The sequence below is a fragment of the Corapipo altera genome, unplaced genomic scaffold (assembly GCF_003945725.1).
Source record: "Corapipo altera isolate COAL_440 unplaced genomic scaffold, ASM394572v1 181b, whole genome shotgun sequence".
NCBI lineage: Eukaryota > Metazoa > Chordata > Aves > Passeriformes > Pipridae > Corapipo > Corapipo altera.
The window spans coordinates 1,709,954-1,737,403 of NW_020884963.1; the positions used below are offsets into that span (position 1 = coordinate 1,709,954).

The 27,450-nt window shown below is 43.7% G+C and overlaps 1 protein-coding gene across 10 annotated transcripts in view; it reads left to right on the plus strand.

Annotated features, from left to right (window-relative positions):
• The window catches only part of SPNS3 (sphingolipid transporter 3 (putative)), a 47,398-nt gene that overhangs the window by 1,552 nt on the left and 18,396 nt on the right, over positions 1–27,450 (plus strand). For 6 of the 10 annotated variants that reach the window (XR_003531102.1, XR_003531104.1, XR_003531103.1 and 3 more), the window contains exons 1-9: positions 12,011–12,122; positions 12,941–13,264; positions 16,201–16,266; positions 16,716–16,852; positions 17,384–17,535; positions 18,369–18,435; positions 19,309–19,499; positions 21,824–21,976; positions 25,066–25,255. Coding sequence is in view for 7 of the 10 variants with exons in the window: in XM_027664502.1 (XP_027520303.1) it covers positions 13,057–13,264; positions 16,201–16,266; positions 16,716–16,852; positions 17,384–17,535; positions 18,369–18,435; positions 19,309–19,499; positions 21,824–21,976; positions 25,066–25,255 (1,164 nt within the window). In the remaining 3 variants the exon portion in view is untranslated. Of the gene's footprint in view, positions 1–6,081; positions 6,417–7,485; positions 7,643–12,010; positions 12,123–12,940; positions 13,265–16,200; positions 16,267–16,715; positions 16,853–17,383; positions 17,536–18,368; positions 18,436–19,308; positions 19,500–21,823; positions 21,977–25,065; positions 25,256–25,475; positions 25,563–27,450 lie in introns of those variants that run through there. The other 4 variants (XM_027664509.1, XM_027664508.1, XM_027664507.1 and 1 more) reach the window with 4 other exon arrangements.

Consider the following 27,450-nt stretch of genomic DNA (forward strand, 5'->3'; position numbering starts at 1 on the left):
ACCTAACTACAGCACTGAAGACTGAAAGGTTATATGAAACAACTCTATTTCTATTACGTTCTGTTAATCAAAATCATCCTGAATTCTTCACCATCAGGTCACTCGGTGTCAATCATCTGAAAGGAAGTTTTCTGTGGTCTCCTGCACCTCGTGTATGAATTTCCTTGTAAGGAACACAGAAGGCTGTGGGTTGGGGAAAAAGGATTCGGTTTAAGCTGGCACAAATGACCTGGATTCCTTTATTCTGGCAGCAGATTCAACCCTAGTTTATAAAAGTAGTTTGTTTCATTATAGGAAGCATTGGCAGCTTGAAGTGCTGTAACCTTGCTCTGTGAAATCACCTTGTGTGCAGCTGCAAAGTGCCCAGCACGGCCCCAGTGGGGAGGGCAGGTGTGGGACCGGGGCATAAACGAGTTTAGTGTTTCCTTGCCCCAGTAAAGACTCTGTGGAATCCCATCATGAAAATGGAGCTGTCCTGCCTCAGCAGAGAAGGAACTCTGTTGGCTCGCAGGTCATGTTGCCTGTCCTTAAACACACCAAGCTGTCTGACAAGAGGGAGAAGCCTTTCCCTGCTGGATGCAGTGATCCTCTGCTCTGTTAATATCTGCTTTCTGCACTGCCTATGCACAAACACTTTGTCCTCCCGTTTGCTGAGGCAACATGCAGCACATTGGAGGAAAAGATCTCAAGATAAGAGAGACTGTTTTCTTGAATTTGTTTCATTCCTGTCTCTGGCATGCAGCCCCTGTGCAACCATCTCTCCTGTCTCTGCATTGAATGGAAGGGCAATAAGAATTTAGATTTCTTTCTTTTTTTCTGAGACCATTTCTTGTCTAATGACTGTTCAGCTCTCACAGCCATTTGCATTAATCTTTTCCTTTGGCAAGGCTATATTATCATAATCATTCATGTCACGGTTAGAATAGGAAATCCTGGAACTTTTTCTGTCACCTTAAAAAGGATCAAGGTTTCAAATTCAGCATCTTGCTTTGCTTGACTGTGATGTCTTTCGTTTGACTTTCTCCCCCAGTTCCTCCCTCACGACACAAATCACAGATTACACTGGTACATAGTTTCTGTTAAGTGGAGTCTTCCAGCTGGATTCACACTGTTAACATCATCTGCTCCCCTGCTTCAGCTTCTTGGCAAACTCAAAAAGCTGATGGTAAGATAGACACAGCTCCCTGCTCATGTTCTGCAGTGTTCCTCTCATTTTACATGCTGGAGTCACTGAAGAGACATTCTAAATGGCAGCACTGTGAGGTATCAGTTTTTAGGCTTAAAACCAGTCCCTGTCAGGCAAACAGGGACCATTTCTGTGTCCATTATTGCATTTGCAGGCTTGGGTTTCTCACAGTTTATATTTAGCAAACAAGTTGTTTTCTTAACAGTAAAGGCTGAGTGTTTTTAAGGGCTTATGTTCTGGATCCAAATTGTCACCAGGAGATAGGATCAGTTTGCTGAGCAGTTCTGTGTTCCAGCCTGCCCCTTGCACTTGGTTTTGCTGTGCATTCACTGATATATAAGTAGTTTGCTCCAAGGAGTCTCTCTTTTGAATAAGCCTGGACTGAGTTTGCTTGTGAGTAGTAAAATCTAAATTACCTCTTCATGTATTGTATGCAGAGGTATCATGGCCAGTACCATGAATGTGTCTCATAAAGAGAAATGCTCTGATATATCCTTGTGAAGAGAGAATTTGGGAGGAAAAGGAGACAGCAATTCACTGTATTTTGGGTTCAATTCATAGCTCCTTGCTGGCCTGAATAAGAGCATAACAAGGACTAAAAGCTGTTTTGTTCCCAATCCACTGTGACCTATAAATAAAGCAGGGACTAAACCCGGGCTGAACACACCAGTCTGGCCTCAAGTATTTGTGTTAAGTTCAAGGCTACTCCTCTACACAACAGGTTCAAAAGTTTAACTGTTACTCAAACGTTGGGCTCATGTTTCACTGGGAAGTGGGTGTGTGTGCAAAGAAGCGGGATTTCCTGGAAAAATCTGGACCAGTGAATCAGTAGCAGGGCAAACAGAGAGAAGCCTGGGGCAGGAATTGCTGCAGCTGCTACAACACATCTCTTCAGAACCTGCCTCCGTGCAGGGCATGATGAAAACATTGGTATCAACTTGTGTTGTAGCAAGGCTCAGCTTCTCCAGCTGAGATCAGAGTCCTGCTGGGTTTACACTGATCCTCCAGATCTCCTGTACAGGGAAAGCTCCCCATCTTCCCCACGAGCCCAGCCAGGATGGCAGTCCACTGTGCTAAACTGTCTTGTCCAGGATAGCAGAGCAAGCCTTGGAGCCAGAAATAGGAGCTGGTCCTGACTCCCATTCCCTGATACATGAAACCACAATGACTGTAATGTTCAAACCTCTCCATGTGTCTGTCTGTCATTCCTTAATAAATCCAGCAGTATTCCCACTGGGTCACTGATAAAGGTTTTGGTTGTGGTGTGAAACACGGACAGTGATTCCTTGAACCAGGGAGAGGGGATGTATCTGTGGACTAAGTTGTTCACTGAAGGCTGACACCTGAACAAAGTGTTTTGGCTGGACTTTTGGGTAAGATTTGTGGTATGAATCAACCTTGACAGGAATGGCTGTGTTAAAACAGTCTCAGGAACTGCAGGAAATCCTTATGGATTCTTATGGTGGTGTTGACTCAGGCTTTTGGCAGGAAGGTGCTGTTTAAGACCTGGGTAAACCAGAATGACCTTGTTCCAAACTTTATTTGTATAAGCTTAAACTATTACTTAAACTGATAGTGTTCCCAGCTGGGAAATGGAGACATGCCTGGTCATTAATGGCAGCAGAGGGTCAAATGACCCCTGAGAGGTGGTCACTTCACACAACATGGACATAATTTCTTCAGAATTTGACTTCTTCCCTCATTATTAGCGAGAAACGACATCAAAATAAAACTGCAAACAGAAGCAGCAGAAATGAATGACGAGAGACTGTCTTGAATGCCAAAACAGTGATGGGAAGGGTTAAACCAAAATGGAAATTGCAATTTTATAACTTATATTTCTAAAGAACCGAGTGTGAGAGATTTTTACTTTGCAAACTGCAAAGCCTGACCTAATTACAATCAGTTTAATATACCTGATGGAAAGCAGTCATGAGATCCACTGCTGTGTCAGTGTTCAACCCTTGGAACAAACACAGGGATGTGAAATAGGAGGCAGGTCAGAATTGATTTGCCTTTTCTGAAATGCTGGCATGTTACTGGAAGACAATAAACACCAGAATTCTTTCTTGAAGAAAACAAGGACATAGACTCAAGAACGGTTATTTGTATGTAAATTTGCTGCCAGAAGTTAAAATACTGTTTTCACTTCTTCCTTTTTCTATTGTTGGCTTAAACAAGAGATTTAAATAATTCACTGATGGTTTAAAATGGCAAGCAAGAGATCATAATTTACATGATTTATTTTACATTTATAATTCTTAATTATTTTCTTAAATGTCAGCAGATTCCTTGTGCTTGGCAGCATGCTACTTTTTGACAGTCAGCAGGACTGGAGTAGTCATTGATTTAAGATATGTGGACATATATCTATTCAAAGTTCTGATTTTGTTCAAGTATTATTTGAAACCTTTTCTTTAAGAGATGCTGTGAGCTTTTAACTGATTCCTTCTGTTTAGTTACATGTGATGAGATTCAGTTAAAATGCACAAAGGAATCATTAATGAGAGATGAAAATTTAGTTTTAGCTCCCCCAGCTTCCAAGATATTCATACTACCAGAGCTCATCCTCCCACAGGTTAGAGCTCATCATCCTGCAGCTTGATTTGGTGCATAGTTGGGAAAAGGGAAAACCAAGCTGGTTCCTTTTCCAAACCCCTGTTTAGTTCTCATCTCTTAATGAACCAGTCATCAAAATGAACTTGTTGAATAAACTGAAACGAAGGAATCGCTTTCTTTCTGCACCTGCAGGTGAAGCTGTGCTGGAAGGAGCTGGTTCAGCACTCCTGTGCTATTTCCAGCCACTTACTCAGTAACACCCACCAGTTCAGTGTTTTGACTTTCTCTGAAATTCCTGCAGCGAGCCCGAGCTCCTGGGATATTCTGTACCCAGTGCTGCTGGATTTCATGGCGTGTGGGCTGCCCTTATTTCACATTTTATTTTAGATGGGGCTGTTTTTAAAAGGACAGATATACTCGGTTTAAAATAAAGAATTGCACTTTAAAAGATTGTTTTGTCATTTAAACTGATAAATCCTTTCCTTTTGCCCACATTTTGCAAAATGTATCCTAAAAACTCATTTTTGCAAAATGTATCCCAGTTGAAGCCTCCTGCCTCAAATTGTGGCCGGAAATTGTTGATTATGAGGTATAGAAAGTGCTTGGCAACAAAGTGAATTTTTTCCTGGAACAGTAAACTTGCAGTTCTTTGAGATATGCTCATATTTGTACCTGACACATTCTGGTGCCTTTGCAAGCCCAAAATTAGTGCAGTGCACGAAAGGGAAGGAGATCTGTCTGCAGACAGGGAGGGTTTGGATAGAAATTCTGAGGTGAACAGAGCAGGGGGTATAATACACCCTGCACAAGGGCTGTGTGTGAGCACGAGCAACAGTTCAAGGGCCAAATCCCTCAATGTGGGTGCAGTTGTAGGTGTTAGATGAGGATTAGTCCCACAAGGGAAGCAAAATAGGTTAAGGTATTGTAAATCCAGCCATCAGTGGGCTGGTGAGTTATAACACAATATTTGCCTCTACTGGAAAACTATACAAGCACAATTCTTACCTTACACACAGGTACTCTGGCATTAAATTTAATTTTAGCAGGAGCCCAAGGAAAAGCCTGGCTTTGGAGCACCAGGCAGGAAAAAGGGGTGGACAAAAGGGCTGAGGGCTCAGACCTGTGGGGTGTGGGAACTCCTCACTGCAGTGCTGGGTTTGTCTGAGCTCAGTGTGGGGCTGGGCAGGACTGGTTTGCTTTTCTGACAGGACTGTGAACTCCTCGGAGGAGGAGGAAAGGGGGGAGGGAGAATGGAGGCAGTGAAAACACAGGTGGCTTCAGTTATATTTGGCTTTTTGAACAGATTAATCACTTTGCTGATTTACACCGGCCTGATTCTGTAGTTTAAAATTATTTCTTAAGGAAGCACTTTAATGAACCAAGTCAGAAGATGCTCTGTTGACATAAGCCTTGTTGTGAGGTAAAGAAAATATTTTTTTTTTGGCAGTTTGGCAAATGGAGTGACTGCAGTTCTTCCATGACTTTGAGAAGCCAGTTAAACTCCTGTGACTGTTCTGGACTTCGAAACAAAGGCTCTTCTTAGCTTCATTTAACTTTGGGATTTACAATAATAAATTCTCATAACACTTTTTTCCAAGCAAATGCAGCAGCTGAAGTTGATATTAATGCTCCTATTGATAAGACTCGTAGCATTATATCAGTATTACTTTCTACTATGTCTTATTTTTAGCTTAAGACAACAGTGTTACATAACAGGGGAACATGATTAAAAACTAAGTATTGACTAATATGAAAAGCATCCAAAAAGCTACTTTGAAGTATGGAAAAGAGACTTTGCTGGTGGCTGGCTCATAAGAACAAAGAGATAATAGTTCTTCAACTGGTGCTGAACTTGTCTTAAGCAAAAGTAGCTTCTTGAAATCATGAGAACAAAATTCTTTTATTATCAGCCTGAGATTCTGTATTATTATCATAATGTATCAAAAGTGTTTAAAGTGTGCAAATGCCAACATGACTCAGGCAGGAAAGGAAGAAAGGCCAGAGGCTGTTCATACACCTTTCAGTTTTATATGGAACATGGTTTTGAGACCAGGTAAAATTTCTGGTAATGTAAGGAGTGAATGGAAGGAGACTGGGAATGGAACGAATGGAGAGAAGTGAAATTTCTATCCTTTTACTTTAGTATTGCTAAGTAATTAATAGAGGATTCATACAGTAATTTTACTACTATCATTGCAAATTTTGTAAAGAATATTGCATGCAAAGCAGAGCTTTAAGAACCAAGTACTGAAGCCTGAAAACATCTTGTGCATTAATTAACAAGAATCAGAACTGTAGAAGTGTTAATATTTATTGTTTTCTTTCTCCCTTTACAGGTATCATTTGATTTAGAATTACAGCCTTGAAGTCCCTTTGTTTTAGCACAGGAAGTGCAGAGCAAGGAATCCTTCCCAACTCCTTGTCTCCCAGCTTTCCAATATAACTACAGATGATCCTTCCCACACTTCCCCTTTTTTTTTTTTTTGCTCCGTGTTCATGGATTTTTGGAGGTTTTTTTCATCAAAGGCAGATGTTTGACTGGCCAAGATTTGTGCAGACTTCTTTATCTCTAGTGGGTTAAAATCAAACAGAAGATGCCCAGGAAAAGAGTGACTCTGGCCACTTCCTGCCTTTGTTCTGTTGTTGGGGTGGGAGCTGCTCTCTGCCTGAGGTGGGTACCCATCAGTGATAGTGTGGGTATATTTTAATCCCAGTTCCCAGTCTAAATTGCACCATAACTTTAAGAACTTCCAAATATTTACGTAATAACTGCCATAAACATCAGCATCCTGGGGTTAGTGCTTCAAAATGACAAAGTTTTTCTTTTGTTGCTGGCAGAATTTGTCTCCCAGTGCCATCAATTAAGCCTGGCTCTAGTGAGTTCACGTACTTACCCTTCCCAAAAGGCTGAATATTGTCTCACTTTGCCTTACTGGAAGCACTGAGGGTGACAGTAAATCTCCTTGTGCAGGACTCTCTTCTGGGAAGTAAAGTCATTCTCAATACTTAATTAGACTATTTTTAATTTAAATCAATGTTTATTCAAATTTTTAGTTAACCCCAACCTTAATATTCTCTGCAGTGATTAAAATACTGTGTTCACTTGCAGAATAGTCTTCCCTTTCAGTCTGGAAGTAGCAGGGCTGGGAAGAAAGAGGCCTCATAGGGAAAGGCCTCTGTTTTTGTTCTGTCAGTACTTGTCTGTCATTACTCATAACGAATGACTCCTTATCTCTTATGCTCTTATCTTAATTAAGAGGACTCTGGTGTATCAAAGTGAAGATTGCAGTGGTCAACTAATGGTTCTTCTGGGGATGAATGTTTCACTGTGGTAGAAAGGTCAAAACATAGGTTAAACAGACATTTAATCCCACAGTTTTCTTCCCAAATCCAAGCAGATGTCACAGCCCTTTTCTGCTGTAATTGTGTCAGAAGTAAGCAGAATCCTAAAATGTGAGAAATTCACTTATCAGCTACACCAATAAAACTAAGCTTGAGCTAAAAACAGTGGTAAAGGCCAAAGCAGATAAGCTGGTTACTGCAATCATATCTTTGGGGCCTGGTAACTCTAATGCCTCTGTTCTCCTGACCTCCATGAGCTGCTCTGTGCTGGAGCAAATCTCAGCTACAAGAAGCAACTCTGTTCAGTGATGTGCAGCTTCCTCCTTTGTCTGATGTTAGTGCAAGATGTTCTCATTTGCAAAGGAGGTGGTTTTTTTCTTTCCTTTTTGCTTTCCCAGAGAAGAAGGAGGGAGCAGTTAATAGAACTGGAGCGTGTTCATCTTCTGCTGCTCTGTGATTATGTGCTGGAACTGTAATTTCTTCTGCTATACCTTTTGGGGCAGAATTATATGGATACAACCGAGGAGAATGTTACCTGTGAGATGAGTTATTTAGGTAAGAACCTCAAGAAATTTTTTTATAAAGTTGCAGTTTGTTTCTTAATTTAAAAGCTGTAGGAGAAGAGTCTGAACCTGCTTCTCAGCTCAACCAAAAGCATGATCTGCATTCCAGGAAGCAGGAAGTTACATATGGCTTATTTGTCAGTAATAACGAAAAAGTAGATTTTATAGTTTGGAGTGTGTAAATTTTATTTGCTGCTATCACAAGGCTAAAGTACATTTCCACTGGATCTGCACTATGTTTTGTGCTATTATCCAGGCAATGTGAAAGGAAGCATTTTAGATGGAAATTCAGGCTAAGGAGGCAAAAAGGATGTGGTGGCTAAAAATGTAGCATTTATTGAAGCTCACAGAATGAGAATCTTCCAGGCAGATATTTTCCAATTAAGTGTATAGTGAATCAGGTGCTCCAGTTGGTTTTCTTGAAGTTTTTTGGTAACAGAAGATTGCTCATGAAGTGCAGTGAACTCATAAAGATTGTTAGTCTGGATGATTGAGTCCCTTGTTACATATTTGTTCCACAAGATGTAGGCAAAGGCAAGAGACACAAATTCAATAATGGCTCATACATTTAGTTCTGCCTGCAAAGGTGAAGAAAAACTGTGGCAATCTGGTCTTGATTATTCAGTCACTAAATGTCATTCTAAAATCCTAAATATTTCCTAGCAGTATTTGAAGTCATTAGCAGCTGCTACCTGAATGTTAATCGTGACTAATGTGGCCACAAACACCACAGAGAGATAGAGCAGATTCAACAAAGCACAGGTGCAGAATTTCTCAGACTTCCCTCCGAGTTCCCCCCCTCCCAGCCAGGATGGGCTGTGCATTCCAAGGCAAGAACAGCCTGGCAAATGTGCATCAGGCTGGAGCTGAAAGGCGAGGAAAATACACACGTTGGGAGATGAGTCATCCCTGGACTTTTGTAAGAGCATCTTTTATGAGCGCGGGGTGAAGCGTTGACTCTGTAATCGGCCGGAACCGAAATTCACGCTGAATTTCACACGTGGTGACATCGCTCGAGCCGCTGCCCTGGGGTCGGTTTGGTCACCGCTTGGTTTGAGCCGCAGGTCAAACTGCTGCCCTGCAGCCCCGCAGCCCGGGTGGTCACGTCTCAGGCCAACTCGGTGTTTTAGCGCTGCAGACGGGGTTCAAACCCAGCCTTGGTTCCAATACCGACAAACCTTAACCCCCCCCCAGCCTCTTACATAAATCTCTGTCCCTCTGCAGCTCCTTTGCAGTCATTACATTGTCTTTAGATCTCCTTGGAGTGGAATACTTCAGGTAGGTCCAGACACGCATTTATCGAGCTGTCTGTCTACTAGGATGATATAAAATTTTACTCTTCTGATCTTTTCGGACCCTAAAATTTCTAAGTTTTGCAGCAATCCATATCTCAGTTGATGGCAAAATCTCATGATTTATGGATCTGCTTCCATCACAAGGGGTTAAAAATACCTACACCTCAAAATGCAGGCTAGTCTTATATGGTCACCATTAAATACTGTCCAGTCTTACATGGTCACCATTAAATACTGCTGGTTGCAACCCTATTGCAGCCATTAAATACAAGCTTGCAAATACACACAAGCATATATTTTCTTTTGGTTACTTTATGTTCTCTGTGTGAGTCATGCACAGAGAGATACCAAAAGCAACTTATTTCTTTCTTCCTAAAATCATTATTGTAAGATCTAGTCAACAAGGAATATTATTTCCATATTCAATTCTTTCACAGACTGTTGCTGTTTGCTATTCTGTGGCTTAATAAGCTTCTTTTCATTGCACGTACAGAAATGGTTTGGTGTTAATCAGGATAATAAGATATTTTCAATTTATATGTTTCTGACATCTTGGTTCACTATTAATGCCCCTTCTGGTGGACTTTTCTGGGAAGGCTCTGGCAAAGCTCCAAAGCAGTTCATGGATGTGGCAGCACCCACTATTAAAGGATATTTAGATATGTAAATGCATTCAAGGGCATTTTGTAGTAAATACTTGGAAATCCTTTCTGGGAAAAGCGGAAGCTCTCACACACTCCTGTTGGGTTTCAGGTATGGCACGTTTGTTGGCCTGCTGAGTGTCAGCCAGCCAGTTTGGGCATCACCAAATGTGTTGGACTAGTGCCAAACATGAAAATAAAGAGGTTCTGACTTGCTGCTCACACAGAAGGGTTTAACTGCATGGCACAACCCTGAGATCTCGTGCTCAAATGAACCACCAAGAGAACAGAGCTTCTGAAGGAGTGGAACAGGGAAGAAAAGCTAATTTTTATATTGTACCCCTGCGTAAGATGTGCAGGCAAACACTGCACTTTGTTCTGAGAAGGGAACTGCCTCACTGATAGAAAGGAACAAATAAGGAAAATAAATAATTGCCTATAAAGAAACGAGCTGTAATCTTGCCTAACAAAAGCTGAGTTGTATTGTGCAGTGGTATTCTGTATTCCACACAGAAGGAGAGGATTGTCACAAAGTTTTGCAGGAATTTTTGGCCCAGTGTTGTCTGGATGAACAGGAAAATTGTGGTTGGAGACCAGGACAAGCAGGCAGTTATAGGCAGGTGGTTATCAAGGAATGATGCCTTTAGGAGCTGACAGAGAGAGGCAAAGTCTCAGGGGCCTTTTAGAAACCACCGCAGACTTGTGTCCGACAGTGAAACCCAGAGGGGATGGAAGGAGGCGACACTGAGATATGGAAGAAAGGAACATGCAAAGGGATGTGAGGGCTGGTACCAGTGGCCAGGTAACACAGCAATAAAAATCATGAAGTGGAAGTGACTGAAACTTTAATGAAGGGCAGAAAGGGAAGAAAAAGTTAAAGAGGAGTTTAGAACTGGTGGTTTGGTGTTTGTGAGGAACATTTTCTGTTTAATCTGACTGTGTCTTTGGAAAATTTAGAATTTGGAAATTGTGTTTCAAAAGAGCAGAACTGAGTTCTTGCCTCAGCAGTTACAGTTAGAAACCTGCTTTTGGCTGTCTGTAAACATCGTGTCTGGCAGTAAATGTCAGCAGTTGAGAGCGATATAGGATGTGCCTGGGAAACTCCGAGGCCGTTGGGATCAAAAGGCATTTAACATATGTAAAGTGCGAGTTAAACCCTGTGAGGCCTTCCTTACCGGCTCTGAGATGCGGCTGGGCATCAAACATGGAAAATATTTCCGCTGAAGGATGGAGAGGCGGGAGAGGCCGGGCTTGGAGCGCCATCGAGCGGCAAAGCCGGGCAGCGCCTCGGCACCGCCACAGCCCGCGGGGACTCGGCAAAGCCATTTTGCTGGGAGGTTTTAATATGTGCTTCTGATTGCCTTTTCTCCACGGCTGTGGGTGGAGATAAAGTTTTTAATCTCTAAAAAGCTGTGACTGATTCAGCGTCCTCGTGAGGGGTCGTGATCCCTCAGCACCCTCACGAGGGGAAGCGGAGGGGCAGGGACCGATCTCGTCACTCTCGTGAGCGGTGACAGGACTCGAGGGAACGGCGGGAGCTGAGTCGGGGGGGTTTAGGTTGGATATCAGGAAAAAGTGTTTGTTTTACCCAGGGGGTGGTCGGGCACTGGAACAGGCTCCCCAGGGCAGTGGGCACAGCACCAAGCCTGACAGAGTTCAGTAAGTGTTTGGACAACGCTCTCAGGGACAGGGGAGGATTGTTGGGGTGTCTGTGCAGGGTTGGACTCGATGATCCTGAGGGGTCCCTTCCAACTCAGCATATTCTATGATTCTTTACTGCTCCCAAGCACGGTCAACTCTTGACTTCATTGGTTTAATGCTGCAGTGGGATGCATGGATAATATGCCATGGACTCAGTGAAGGGTCTATAGCAGAGAAAAAGGCAGTAGTGATAGTATTGAACAGAGCACAGATTGGTTCCCGGTAGCAAGCTGAACACTCTGAAATGTTTTCAGACACAAGCTGACTTACATGGAGCTCCCTTGAGCAGGAGTGGGGAAGAGATGCCCATGAACTGTGTCTAAATCCTCCCCTAAAAGGTTGAGAGCTAAGATGTTAAAATAAAAAAAAAATTCCTCTTGAAATAAAAGTAATATGGACTTACCCATGATTAAATTAAAGTTACCTTCTGGTTTATGAAGAACTAGATCTTCACAAAATGAAGATAGAATGAAATACTGCACTGTTAAACTCATGGAAGCAAAGGGGTCTGGATTTACAAAATGGCCAAGAATACTAAGTGCTATTTTGCTTTTCAGTTTAGTCCAAAGTGTGAAATACATGGTTCTTAAAAAAGCCCCAACCACAGAGTCTTGTCTTCATGCCTGAGTCATGAACCATAAGCAGTACTCATTCCCATTAGCTGCCTCACTCTTTAACTCTTTGAGTTTACTGTTAATTTTCACTTTAAACTTTTTTAACAGGGTGCAAAAAATAAATTACTTTCTCAAGTTGGTAATCCACAAAACGACTCAAAAGATATGTGACTGAACACTTTAATAAATGTGAGTGGCCAGAAGAAAGGCAGCAAATAAAGGTACCTACATGCACCAAAAGGGCAAGAACACCCTCCTGTGCCCTCTGTTCTTCACTTTTTGGACTTGTTTTTGAGGGGAGTAAGGGGAAAAAAATCCCTTTGCACGATTCAGAACTGTGGAATGTGCACAGTTCCAGCAGGGGTGAGGAAAAGTGTTGGTTTCCATCTCCCTTTCTCTGCTTACTGGAGCATTCTGGGTTGATGTTGGTTTTGTTTTGTATTTCCCCTTAAAAATGCCAAACAGAACCCAGCACATAGTCCGGAGTATGAGTCTGCTGCTGATTTGACCCAAAAATTCAGGAACTTACTGGGAAGGATTTTGTTGTGGGGATAGATGTGGCCAGTGCAAAGCACATGGGTGATAACTGGTCAGGTGGCAGGGCCAAGGCTACAGAGCTCTATTTTAAAGGCCAGAGGTTGTGGATGGTGAGAATCAGGTGCAGAGAAAGCAAATGACTTGTCCAGAGTTGCACAAGTGTGTGGAAAAGGAGAGCTCAAGTCAAAACCCAGGTACCTGGTCTAGCAAACAAGCATCCCTTTGTTTCTTTCTCTCTCTTCTCTAGAAAGACTGTTTTTAGCTCTGTCAACTCACTGAGAACTTAAAAAAGGTTATAGTCATTTTTGCACGTGCAGTTCCTGTGAGATCACTGCAGAGTTGTGCACTTTCATTTCTCAGGTGCACAACAGGTTGCCTGGCTTTTGTTTACATTTACTTTCCCTTGTCTTCAAGGCATTGCTCTTCAGCACTTCTGCAAAAGCACAGGGCTGCAGCTCCTTTCTTCATAAGTTCTTCTGACTGCAGGAACATTTCATTTCAGCTCTGAGGGCCGGAAATGACCGTAGTGATTGAAGTTCCTCAAAGCCCCACACAAAACAGGCGTGTGGGTCGGTGCACTGGGGAAACACTTCATCATCCCTGCTGGGTGAGGGCAACATGCAGCCCCCCTGTGCACACGAGGACACAGGCTTGCAGCTCCAGGCACTGCTGGAGGGACAGAACTACGGAGCTGCTGCAGGAGATGGGACACGATGTCCAGCTGTGCCTGCCCCGAGGAACAGCCCGGCAGTGAGGGATTGCCTGGCAGTCGCCGTGCTGTGCTTTGGGAATTTAATAAATTTCATGGATTGGTTCATTGTGCCAGGTGAGAGCCTGTTTTCTTCCTCTAAGGAAAAAGAAATGGAAGTTCTCAACAGCTCTACTTACCCTACAAATGTTTCTAAAGTAATAATATGCTTTATGTCTTTTAATTTTCCCTCACTTATCTGCCTTAGCCTGTTGATCATACTTTTAATAAAACTTCCAGTTATAAGTCTGGAAGCACCTAGGAATAATGTATTAGTTAGTAATGATAAGTAAAATTAGAATATTTATAGAGATCATATAATATTTTACAATCTAAGTCTCTTATGAACAGACTTTAGCAAAGTCTGTTTTTGTATCTGGACTCTACAGAAGATTGACTAAGGAACTTCCCTTTACTGTGTAGAGCAGTTTACCAGGCCTTCTTTGGATCTGGTAGATTCCACAGGGCATTCCTTTATCTGGAGAATACTGATGCCATTCCCTCCATTAAAAGCTCAAAAACTATATTATCTTTGTGCCAACAAAAGATGACTCTGTTATGTTAACTTTTGGCTTTCTTAACTTCCTCGTGAGCTGCTGGCAATCGTGTGCTTCCTGCAATGAGGAGTAACATGATTGTGTAAAGAGAACAGAGACCCACTTCCCTAAGCATCCCCTACCAAACGTACAACTTGTCTAAAAAATAATCTCCTTCCTCCAAAATGTGATTTTTTAACTTTTTTGCTTTCCTAGTGTTGAACAACAAAGAGTTGCTTCTAGTAAACTGGTGGGGAATCTATGGGTTTTTTTTCTCACAATGTTAACTGTGGTCTGTGTAAATTCTTCTGTTTAGCATCACTCCTAAGGATCTACCATGCTGCCAGAGATCTGGCTCAGAAATCAGTAGAAAACACTTGTTGGGAGCTTGCTATATGTTACTTCTGAGTGGTCTGGAAATCAGAAATATTTTAAAACTTTGAAAAAACACAAAAGGTCGATTGTTAAATTTGGAATGAATAACTAGTGACAATGCACAAAATAATTATTCTACTACTTAGACCATTCAGAAATTCAAGACACTCAGTCAGTATCTTTCAAAATGGAGAGGGTAGGGGGTTTAGGAGTTTGAGCTTTTTTATTTTGAGTACTTCTTAACCACACCAGTAAGAGGGAAGGAAGTGAGGAGGAGTGGATGAAAACATCTTCAGGCAAGAGCTGGGATGTGTGGAGGGGATGCACTTGGAAGGGTTAAGTGCAAGCAGCCATTTGGCTCATTCCAGGCTTTGAACTAGTCTTTGTATGTGCCAGGAGCTTAACATTTCCTCAGCATGCTCTTGTGAGCGAGGTACCTTCAAGAGCAGAGGCCAGGCCTTTGAAACATGTCCTTTAATTACACGAGATGACTAAACCACTAAAAGTTAGTTCGGTGACCTCCTGGGCCATGGGGGCCATCTGTAAACTGCAGTTTATACCCCAGCACCAGACTGTTCACCTGCTAGAATTCAGTGTCACTGCAGAATTCTTCCAGCAGTACTTTTGAGTTTGGCTGTCCAGGCAGGAGCACGTTGTTTGACAGGAAAGAGAAGCAGGGCAGGTGTGAGGATCTGATTAGAAAGAAGCTGGTGGCAGTTGTGAAGTTGTGGTTTCCAGGCAGTTTTGCTCACAGGCTTTGACAGAATTCACATCAACAACCACACAGAAAACAAGCTCTTCCACTAAATTGTCTGCTGGAATTGAGTCTCCAGTTTTTAAAACCAGTGATCATGCAGACCTTTCCCCTCTGATCCGTGACCCTGTTCCAAGCTGTTCAAATCAATGCTTTGTCATTTGCCAATAACTGCTCAGGTCAGTTATTCCAGTTCTGTGGAAGGAATAGCAATTTAATGGTGCTCAGTGTGGAAGTCAGTTTGAGATGAAGCTGTGGTTCGGGTCAAGTCTTGTGTTAGCTCTGATTTAAATACTCTGTGAGTCCAAACCTGAATTCCTGTAGTCCAGTATTTCTATGTGCTGATCACTGGCTGCCAGAAAGGAAAGATACAATTGATTGTCCTGTTTTAATGATGCAAAACGATTGAATGAAATCACTGACTTACTTTTGAGACCTTTAGAAAAACCCTAAATATGTTCAAGAGTCATTGAGAAACAGCTGTAAAACCTCTGGAGCTGCCATGAGGCTGGACCTTGTTCTGTGTGACCTCAAGTCACATCAGTAAACAGTGAGTGGACTGATGCTGCAGCCACAGGGACAGGGGGGAGCATGGATTTAGCTTTACAATAACTGGCCTCAAAATGCTTTCAAGAACTGCAGTGGTGTAGTTTTATGGCACAACATGGAAAACACACTGTGGGAGCAGAGGGGCCTCTTGCTGACCTCACCCAGCTCTGTTCTGCTGCAGATCAGCTGCTGTGAGCACAGAGTTCCCCAGAACTTGTTCTCTTACGTGGTCACGGATTCTTCCTCTTAACAACGTTATGATTTTATCTATTTTGACAAAACTAAAGCAGCATGAGAAGAGATACCTTTTAAAAATGATGTCTTTCAATACTGGAGTGCAGGTGTGCTTATTCCAAGCAGTATCTTCTGCTATTTTTAATTGTTTTTCAGCAGAAATGCAAGGTAGGTGAAATGCAGATCTGCAGCCTTGGCAGGACGTAGAGCTAAAAATGACCTTTTTGTCTCAACACCCACGAGGTGTCAAACTTTGCCACTGCTTTGTTCTACATTGTGTCCAACTTTGAACACTAAACTTTTTAGGTACTAATGGTGCAAAAGAAACAGAACAGTTGTGGTTGAAACAGTGACTCTCAGTCTATACAGTGGAAGATCATTAATTATATCTATAGTGATAAGAATTTTTAATTCTCTGTGCATCTGTGCTTGTGGGACAATGATGGTTTACAATCTAAACCAGAAGCTAAAGGTGCTGCAGTTCTTGCAAGCCCTGTTTTTGGGTTGGCAATTACAAGGAATGAGCAGAGTACTCTGCTGCCATTCAGTGTCTGCCTCTGTTGCAGGGATCCTGTTGGATATACAGAAATACTTTGGGCTCAGCGATGGGAAGACAGGTCTGCTGCAGACAGGTAAGGAAACCTCTTCAGTTCAGGGAGTTCTGTCTGCTTTGCCTCTCCACGGTCTGCTCCTAAAACACAGCCACGTTACTTAGTTCTCTAGTTCCTCCTCATGTGTGGTGTTGCTCACTTCCACTTGTGGGCAGGCTGGCTATGATGCAAAACTCAAAGTCAGGCCAGAATAGAGTCCTTCAAAAATCCCACAGCATGTGAATCACAAAGATGAAGGATTTCTCAAGAAATACAGAACCTGAATAATTCACACACATTTTATTTTTGTATGGGTATTTTGAACTTGCATTTATCTTTTTCTCAAATATCAATCTCCCTCCTAGTTCTACAAACTCAGCCTGCCTTTAAACTCTGCCCTAAAAATAACCTGAGTTTATCTGAGGGATGAGGAGCACGTGTGATAAAAATAATCTGAGCAATATTTTGTTTGCTGGTTCTTGGATTTCCAGTGTTCACCTTGTGTTACATGCTGGCTGCCCCCATCTTTGGATACCTCGGAGACCGCTACAACAGGAAAGTCATCCTTGGAGCTGGGATTCTCTTCTGGTCTGGTGTCACCTTGGGCAGTTCCTTCATCACTGAGTCTGTATGTTGCTTTTTTAGAGGGTACTGGGAAAATAATCTGCTTACATCTTGCAGGAGCTGATAGAGTTCCTCTCTAACCACATTTGGAAAAGTATCAGTGAGCACTCATTCCCCAAGCCTGGACTAAATGTGCTCCATGCAGGAATGCTTTATGTGAAGCTGGAGACCAGCCTAGGCAGTGGAGAATCCACACATTACTGTTGCAATTGATGGGATCTCATTTTTGTCCTGAACATTTGTTGTTTGTGACCTTACAGTGTGGCAGCTTGTTGGGCAAGCATGTGCTCTATCCACCCTACCCCGAAATTCCCTCTGGGTGTCACTGTGGGAAGTCAGTGCTGTGCAGAAGGAGAAAGCCCAGCAAGTGAGATGGGAGGGGAGCAGGTGTGAGTGGAGGGAATACAGACACAGGCAAAAGGCAGTCCAACTAATTTCCTCTGCTAAATTTGATCCACCAAAAGGCACCTCTTTAACAGTAAGCTTTCTTTCTGGCATGGACTCTTTTGCACTATAACTTGTCTTTCCCCTGCAGTATTACAGGATATTTGTTCTCTCACGAGGTCTGGTTGGCATTGGCACAGCCAGTTACTCCACCATAGCACCCACCATCATTGCAGACCTGTTTGAGGAAGGAAAAAGGACCACAGTGTTATCTATCTTCTATATCTTCATTCCAGTGGGAAGGTTGGTTTTCTTACTGGTAATTGACTGGCCTTTTGAAATTCTGTCTGACCACGCCTGCAATTCAATACACCCCAAGCCTCAATTGGATATATTTTGATGTATATCTGCCTTGGCTCTTGCAAAGGGATTTGTCACTTCCTTAGCAAGTTTGCATGGAGCTGATTAGGTTTATTTCTGTACTTACCTTGAAGAAAAATTCGCTTTTTGCCCCCAACATTTTTAGGGAGAATCTAAACTCTGGCTTTGAATAAAATATTGAATCAATTCTAAAAGAAATGTGTGCATGGGGGTATGTGATGTATTTCTGGGTTTTGGAACACAAAAGCTTTTAGATGTTTGTTTATTTGACAAATTTTTCAAGAACCCTCCATTAAATGCCTCCCAATGAAGAACTGGTACTTCCCTCTCCTCTTTTAGTTAAATTCCCACTGTGTCAAGAAGAGGAGAAGGGCCTTTTAAGTAGTTTAGAGACATTCTCTGTACTAGAGCAGGCAGCCAAGGCTGGGCCCGGAAGGCAGATTAAAACTAAAGAAATTCCTGCAGGACATAATTCCTGTGGCTAGCACAGAAAGGACTGAATAATAAACTGCTTTATGGGCTGTTTGATCTGGGTTTGCAGTGTCATTCTACAGAATATGGACTCCGAGGGGGAATCTGGGACATTATTGCCACTGTCTCAAGTCTGGCAAGCAGGCTAGCACAGAGCATGAGGGTTGTTTCTGTTTATCCCTTTTGAAAACTATGGCAGAACTCTGTGCTCTCATTAAGACACGTCATTTCAGCCCTCCAGAGTTCATTGGTGCTTTCTGATTCTTCCTTTCTGTTGCTCACAGTGGCTGTGGTTACATGCTGGCAGCTGGCATGGCAAAGAGCACGGGGGACTGGCACTGGGCATTCAGGGTGAGTCACCCCCTTTCATTCACTGACACAGCAGAATCCTCACTGGGGTTTGGATTCCTTACATCCATTGTGTTAAAGGAGGGGAGCAGTGCAAGGACTTCCTACTGCCTGACTGGTCATGAATGTGGTGTTTAAGAGAACTCTTCCTGAAGGACAAGTGGCAGATTCCTGCCTGGTTCTGGTAGGTGGAGGTGAAGCTGTACAGCAGCCAGGGCAGGTGCTGATGTTCCTCTTACCTGAGGACATTTGGAATGGTTGTCACTGCACTGAGACCTCCTCAAACAGAGGAATCTGAAGGTAAAAATATCATTACACTGGTAGCACCAGTTTCCTTCAGTGCTGTTGGGAACAACTTCTATTATTTGAAGGTTTCAAGAAAATAACTCTTCTGTTCTGATCATGTCATCATGATGTCTCTCCATACTGAGCACCCAGTGCTTTGGAAGCACTTTGTCAGATCCTCCTGCCCTGGTCTGGTGTTCATCACTTCCACTTGTGGGTAGGCTGGCTATGATGCAAAACTCAAAGTCAGGCCAGAATAGAGTCCTTCTATTCCAAAGTTAGAGTCCAAAGTTAACTGGCACATGCAGGTGAATGGGGCAGAATGTTTACTGGATGTTGTTCAGGTAACACTGGTGACTGCATCATCGTGTTTGTGGCCAGAGCACCACAGTACAGTTTTCCTTCTTCACATGTTTTCTTCAAAATCAGATGAAGCAACCATGCACCTGTAGGATGGGGAGGGAGGATTTATCATCATTCCTCCAAAGTCACCACAAATCACCAACGTCGCTCCTCTTCTTTACAAATGTGACCTAAACCATATCTGTATGAAAACAGGCATCCTTGACCCAACCAACCCTGTGTCTCCAGGTAACTCCTTGCATGGGAGGTCTAGCACTGCTCCTCCTGATTCTCCTGGTCCCTCCCAGGATCCAGAGAAGGACAGCGAGACACAGAGCACTGAGCATCTCCGGCACAAGACGAGGAGCAGATGAGACACCAGGTGTACCCAGAACTGCCAAGACTACTTGGTGTCAAGATGTTGGATCCCTTGCCAAGAAGTAAGTGAGTGGTTTGGGCAACAAAGGTTCCCTACACTGAGTGACCACTCCATTTCAAGAAATATGCCCATGAAATCCTGCCTCGCTCCTTAGTGTCTCATGCTGTTTGCAAGGTGATGGAAACACCCTTAATAAAAATCTTTCTTCCACTCTTTTGCAGGAATGCTACAAAAGAAATCAGAGATTTCTTTGCATCTTCTATCCTCCCATTTGGAGGAGGGGGAAGGAGGCAAAGTTATGGGATTGTGCTCCTATTGAAATCCAGCTCTACTTTCTTCTAAGTTTCCCCTTCCCTCTTGCTTTAGCCCTCGGGGTGAGCTGGTTCGCTTAAAGTGCGTTATTTGCAGGTGTAAATTTATCTGTAACTCTCAGTGCCCGAGGAAGGTGGGATCAGCATGTCTCAGGCAGTCTCTGTGTGGTCTTTGAGAGGCTGCTGTGCCTCTGATACACGAGGTGAAAGTGTTGTGCCCCGACACGGTTTATAAAGTGGCTGCCCACGTGTTTTGAGCAGCGGAGCGTGGCTGGCAGACGACCTCTTCCTTTAACCGCACAGAAATTAAAGAAAACACCAGCTGAGCTGCAGCACGGAGTAAATGCGGAGTGCAGCAGGTTTTTTACCCTGCGGCCAGCCGGTGGGAGCGGGGCAGGAGGAGAAGCCGGAGCCGGGCTGGGAACAGCAGGGGCCGCTGTGCAGCTGCGCCAGCCCCGGCTCCGCGCTGCGAGCCCGCGGGATGCTCCCGATCCCGGCACACCTGCTTTCCTGGGACCTTCTCTGTCTTTGGAGTGTTCGTCCGGAGAAGGGCAGCAAGGCTGGTGAAGGGACTCGAGCACAAGTGCTATGAGGAGAGGCTGAGGGAGCTGGGGTTGTTGAGCCTGGAGAAGAGGAGGCTCAGGGGAGACCTCATCACTCTCTACAACTCCCTGACAGGACGTTGTAGCCAGGTGAGGGTTGGTCTCTTCTCCCAGGCAACTATCAGTAAGACAAGAGGGCACGGTCTTAAACTCTTCCAGGGGAGGTTTAGGTTGGATATTAGGAAGAAATTCTTTACAGAGAGGGTGATCAGGCATTGGAACGGGCTGCCCAGGGAGGGGGTGGAGTCACCGTCCCTGCAGGTGTTTAAGGTGAGACTGGATGTGGCATCAGTGCCTTGGGTTGGGAACCACGGCGGGGTTGGATCAAGGGTTGGACTTGATGATCTCAGAGGTCTTTTCCAATCCAGTTGATTATATGATTCCATGATTCTTCTTCCAGAGGCTCCAGCATTCTCTAACTGACAGTTAGATTTCCATCCCATTTGCACCCAGAACAGCAAGTGCCCCAGAGATCCAGTTTGTTGGATCACAATTTGTAGTCAGTATAGCCTGGAGTGAATAAAAAGTGAATTTTCCTGAATCAAAAATGAACCCGACATTTCAACAACTAGGCTATCAGCAAAGTTTCTTTCCAAAAAGATGTTGCAGCAATGTTGTAAAAATAGATTTTAATTTTCTTTTCCTTTAGCAATTGATTTCCAAAGCATAAAGTCATACTGCCAAAAAAACAGATCCAAGAGTCCTTTATCTTTAGAAGATGGAGAACTGGGCTCAGTTCTTAGCAAATCCTCTAATCTGTAGTCACCTGGTCATTTGCAGCACTTTTGTTTAACCTTAAGATTTCATACCTCCCTATTGACCTTAAAGGGGACTTTTGCCTAAACTATTAACTAGAAAGAGACCAGCAAAAATTAAATTTTCTCCTAGAATAGGGTAGGAAGGAGACAAGGTTTGGACAGTTTTAAAAAATGCTTCTCCTTTTGTGTGAAAACTTACTGTGCAGACTGACAGTCTATTTTTACCCACTCAGAGTTAAGGAGGGGTTCAGCAACTGCATCTTCACAATTTGGAGGACCCAGAAGTTACTTTCATTTGTGCTGGTTACAGAAATGATTTAAAACCATCCTGAGGCATTTAGAGTTGCACATAGAACACTTTCCTTCAGCTACTAAGCCATTAAATTCTCGCCCACTCTCTATTGTTGTATTTCTGCTATCAAAAAATCCACAGCAATTGTTTTAGCAGAAGCTGGCAATGGAATGTGCAAGAGCCCAGGATTTAACAAGAAATCAGTAGGTCATGGCCTTTGCTCTAATTAGGACTTTATTGTTGATTTTCATAATAAAGCCTGATCAGAGTTCAGATATTCAAGGGAGTGGATTTTGATTATAAGACGTCTGAACGAATTGTTTTGTTATTGCCTGAAATCCTGGGTATTGCAGGTAGGCTTTCCCTTTTCCCTCCACCCCATTCTTTCTGATATCTCTCCCTTGTTTTCTTTTGACTTTCAGCTGTAGTTTTGTCTGGTCCTCACTGGGTCTGACAGCCATGGCCTTTGTCACTGGAGCCCTGGGAATGTGGGTACCACTGTTCCTGTACAGGGCTCAGCTTGTCCAGGGCATTGTCCCCCCCTGCCTCCAGGAATCGTGCAATTCATCCAACAGGTGAGCTGGGACTGTGGAACCACCTTGGAAACACTGCACAGCCCTAAATCACAGCTTGTTTCCAAAGGGGGAGGGCAGGATGTGACTGAACACTTCTGGTGAAGGCAATGGGGTGTGAGTGTTAGACTAAACTGCTTCCAGGTATGCTGAGACACTCCTATTTGTTTGTTTATATCACTCAGTTAACTGGGAAGATGCTGCCAGCCCTGTGTTAGTAAATTGGGAAGAAGCAGTAACAGGAACACTGGGGGAGGGGGGGGGAAAGGAGCAGCTTTAGCAAGGAGATTTCAGTTGACAAATGACTGTGCACCCCAAGCTACTTAAATACACATTTAAATACGTTTAAATCCTTTTTGGTGACTTCCCCATTATCTGCTTGTTAGTATGGCTTTAAAATCCCTGCTGTGTTGGCCAGGTGATTGTGGCTCCCAACATGAAGAAAGCTTGATGATTTTGATCTAGTACCATATCATTGCATCAGACCAGGATGATTTGGCCTTGTGAGCACCTGCCAGCAGAGCTCTGCTTACAGAGCACATCCAGATCAGTGAAGATCCATCAGTAAATATCAAATGGTGGGTGGGAAGAGGAATTTACAAGAGTAGAAGACTTTGAAGCAATCAGAACTTTTTGTGGATGACTTTTCCCCAGCTAGGAAGAAAAATCTTCCCATATGTGTTATCAGAATACAAATGTGTTATGTGTTATCCAGGATACAGTGTGTTATCCAGAACACAAAAATGCATTCAGTGCTCCTCTTGAGTCTTCATGGCTGCCCTCAGTCACAGTGAGCACTGGGACTGACTCCCTACCAGTGGCCTCCATACAAGTGTCCCTTTCTTCTGGAGGTATCCCAAATCTGGTTTCAGTCTCGGCTTTCATGATGGATTTCAAAGAACTAAGTGGTTCCTACACTGGCTTTCCAGGTAAAGACAATTAAAGGGAAAAGCATAATCACAGCTTGAGTGTGCTCTGCTAACAGGGTTCTTCTGCTTGTCTGCAGTGGAACAACTGAGCCAGCTCAAAAGTGATTTCTGAGTGGTAGTGTAACCAGATGGATTGAACAGTCACCCCCAAATCCTTCGATGGGAAATGAATTGTCCTTCCACAGATGCCCCCAGTGGGTCATAACTTACTAGTGAACAATACTGAGAAGGGAGTGAACCCAGGAGTCTGACTCGGGGTAGGCAGAGGAGACTGAACAGTTTCAGCTGTTTGGCTGTTTCTGTTCACAGATACAGTTTAAATACTTCCTTTGTTAAGCTGAAGGTGTTGCCCTCTGGTTTGCTTTCTAATCCACTTCCGAATTATTATTCCACGGTAGTGTTGCTACAGCAGACATGGTCTTCAGGGAAGGGAAACGGAGCTCCTGATAGTTTAACCTCATGTCCTGCTTCTTACAGGATACTTTAAAAATAACCTTGGCATAAACTCGTGCCAGAAGCAGCATAAGGCTGGTTTTAGACTATTATTCCAGGGGGATGTAAAGAAACAGAATATAAACAACAGTGTCAGACCTGTAGCTGATGGTGCTGGAGGAACTGAGCTGCACATTCCAGGACCTGCCCAGGGATACTTTGAGGATCCCCTCTGCCTGTTCAGCAGTTGCAGGCTTTGTTTAAGGATCAGGGCTGTGTCACAGACTCCCTGGAAACACAAACTCAAACAGCATCACAGGGTTTTTTCAGGTCTTTGTGCAGACACTTTGGAACAGATCAGACAGATAAGGGAGCATTTTCAGACCCTAAAAGATCCCATAGGAGCCTTTCCCCAGGACTCAGCTTCTGTACTTTCCTACTCCAGGCAACTGAACTGTGCTTGGATTTAGTTTTGGCTGCTCTCTTTTATTCCAGCTCCAGGTTTATTTCAACTGCAGTTTACAACACATGAATATTCTAAACACAATTCCATGAATGCTTCAATCAGCTAATGTCACCTTGGAACTTTTCTCTCCTGAACAAATCTCTGAGATAGTTACTCTGCCTAGTGACAATCTCTACTGTCACTGTCAAGCTGTAGTGAGTGATGAATCAGAATTCTGAAGAACTTGCAGGGAGACTACAAATATGCTAAAAGTTTGTTATCTTGCAGAGAAATACTTTCTTTTTTTTCTTGTAGAATAATTCAGTCCTTCCTAATCAGCCAGAAAGAAAATAAAAAGTGGATGCACTGCAGTTTAAAGGAACAGATCCTATCCCAGCTGGTTACTTTGCTTTGCAGTTAGAGAAAGCTCAGGAAAATGTACAGAACTTACCATGTAACACTGAAATATTCAGGAGCACTTGTGCTCAGAATACATTGGTCCTGTCCCTGTTTGCCTTTGGAGAACTGTGATGCATTAAACAATCAGCACCACTGGTCTTTGGTTGCTTTGTCATTGGGGTCTCATTTGGGACAGACAGAAAAGCACACACAGAAGTCTCTCTGGAAGCTGAATCTTCTAAGCTGTTCAGACATGTTCCCTTAAAGCATGAAGATGGGATTCCTGAAGAACACATTTGCATTTGCAGACACACAAAGCTGAGTGGTGCTGGACATTCTGCATTCAGAAAATGCTCCGTGGACCTGGCACAGTTAACTATTCAGTATTCTTTGAACTCCTCTGGGAAGTGGTAGGTGTTTCCCAGAGTCAGAGAAGTGACTCATCTCAGCTGTGCTAACCAGAGGGTTATAATTTAGATGTAGATCATTCCATGTGCTAGGATCCCTTCCAAGACAGCAGATTGTGATAGAGAGTTACTCCATCTGTGTTTCAGGGATGACTGAGTAGATTGGTTCACAGGGTAACCAAGATGACTGGGTCTCCTCTACATCACTGCATGTCCAAGCCAGGTCCTACTGGGCAGGGTCCTCCTTGAGCCTGGGTGCATAACACCTGCTCTGCAAATGGGAAAATATCTGCTTCCCAGGACACTCATCTTCCATGGAGGCTTGGCTGTACATCCATTTACAAGGAGTGGGAGGGTTACATCAAATGGAAAGAAATTCAAGTTCCCCATTAAAGATTCCTCTGAAACTACAGGTATAAGCTAACAGCATTCCTTTTCCTGCAGTACCCTGCTCAGCTGAATCCTTTGCTTTGTCACCAGCCTGATCTTCGGGGGCATCACCGTTGGGACGGGAATTGTGGGGGTCGTCGCTGGGGCAGAAGCCGCGAGAAGATTAAGGAAGATGTACAATAAAGCTGATCCTCTGATCTGTGCCACCAGCATGTTCAGCTCTGCCCTGTGCCTCTACACAGCTCTCATGGTGGCCCAGACCAGCATCCTTTCCACCTTTGTAAGTGACAATCAGCAACATGGCCCTTGGTGTCCTGGGGAGAATGGGAAGGGGGAGGAGGAGGAGGCAAGGAGTGGCTTTTGCAGAATTCTCTGCAGTCTTTCAGACCATTAGGAGGTTTCAGTGACTTATAAAGTGACCAGCTAAGAACTGGGAATGGTGCTCCAATGCTGCCTGTGGCCTGTCCAGTGGGATCCACCTTGGGCACTCCTTGTTCCAGGACAAAGGGCAGGCAGAGCACTGCAAACTGGGCCTCAGGACCTGCAGAGTGCACTGAAGAAGAGAACAGTAAGCCTGTGCATGAAGCTTGTCCCTTCTCCAAAAATGTAGTCAAAGCAAGTCTCAATCTTATGTTAATTATTAATGCTATGCAGCTAATTTAGTATTCTTATTTATTTTTGCTTTCTGAATCCTTAAAGATTGGTGTAGTTGGGGCTGTACAATACACAGAGTTCTTGCTAAGAATAATTGAGCCATCATCTTCAAAGTCCCAGATCACCAGCTGATCTACAAAGTCAAGCTTTTGGCAAAGCAAACTGAAGTATAAATCACTTAAATTCTCTTCTTAGCAAAGGGAAAACCAGAAACCTACCAGGAATGATGAATAGTTCCAAAAACTCCCTGTGAGAGGGAACTGAATGTAAACCTTATTTCAACTATAATCTGGTAACAGCTAGGGAAAGACTCCAAGGTTTTTTCCTGTGACTCCACAGCCAAAATCACCATGATTAACATAAATAAGAGGATCCAAGTAAAGTTAATTACAGTAATCAACAGTTCTCTGCAAAAGGGTGCTTTTGCAGGTTTTTTGCTTCTAAGAATAACACTTGTTCAAAGAGGTTTTCCTTTTGACTCCTCAGGAATGTGTATTCCTGTGGAAAAACACCTTTACACCAAAAGAAAAACAAGTGGATTTGCCATGGGCAGGGACACCTCCCACTAGCCCAGGTTGCTCCAAGCTCTGTCCAGCCTGGCCTTGGACACTTGCAGGGATGGGGCAGCCACAGCTTCTCACCTGTGCCAGGGCCTCACCACCCTCCCAGGGAAGAATTCCTTCCCAATATCCCATCTAAACCTACTCTATGTCAGTGTGAAGCCATTCCCCCTTGTGCTGTCACTACAGTTCCTGATGCAGGAGCTCTATAAGGACTGATGAAAGTTTAAATGTTTCTCTCCTCACAAACAGCACTGTGTCTTCCAGCAGGGTGTTATCCAGGAGGAAATTCCAGACTGGGCTATGGATAACTGTGTTCTTTAAGTTTCTTCCAAGGGGCAGACCAGGTAGTTTTTTAATAACAGGCTTTGCCATTTTGTCTTTTGTTTGATGTGCTCTGTGCAGGTGTTCCAGCACTGGGCAGGGGGAATAAATTGTAGGTTGTGTCAGCCCCTGATTCCCCTGGTACTTGTTGCACTGCCTGAGCATCCCCTCCTCTGGCCCAGCCCTGCCTCTCTGTGCCTTCCTAACGAGGTGGCACCAGGCACACTGCTGGCAGAACTGCAGTACCCTGGCAGCTGCTGCTTCTAATCTGAAGGCCTCACTGAACCAGATCTTCCATTTGTGCAAGACAGGAGCAGGAAATGGTTTTCCAGTCCCTGTCTCTCAGGCACAGGCACAACCTGTCTCTGCTTCACCGTGTGGGAGCCTCTGCGGCAAGAAAGGATACAAGCAATTACTGAGGTGTCTGTAGGGCACTGGGGGGGATCATCAAGGGGAACAAGGCTGTGGCCAAAGCTGGAAGAAATGTTTCAAAGCACAAGAATTCTCAAGTTAATGTGGGACTATGGCAAGGCTGACTTCCAGGGTTTGTGTTGGGGTAGATGGGCTGAAATGCTGTGAGATTGCTCTCCTCCCTCTGGATCCCCAGCTCTTGACTTCAGAGAGGCTCTGTCTCCATCTGCTCTGTCTCCAAAAGCAGCTGAAAGCCCTGTGCTCACTGCAGTGCAGGTGCTTGGGAAAGTCATGGCTGAACCCCAGGAGGTGAGGAGGTGACCCTACATCTGCAATCCACACAAGACCTTAGGAAAGAAAAGAAAATCTAACAGAGTTCTGTCTCTAACATTAAGACAATTCTGTTTGAATTTATTACTCTGTGGAGTATGAGGCCTTAGCCACTGAATATCACGTTTTCTTATCAAGGATAATTTTTCATTTGTTTCCATTCCTTTGATCTCCAGGTTGACAGCATAACTTATTT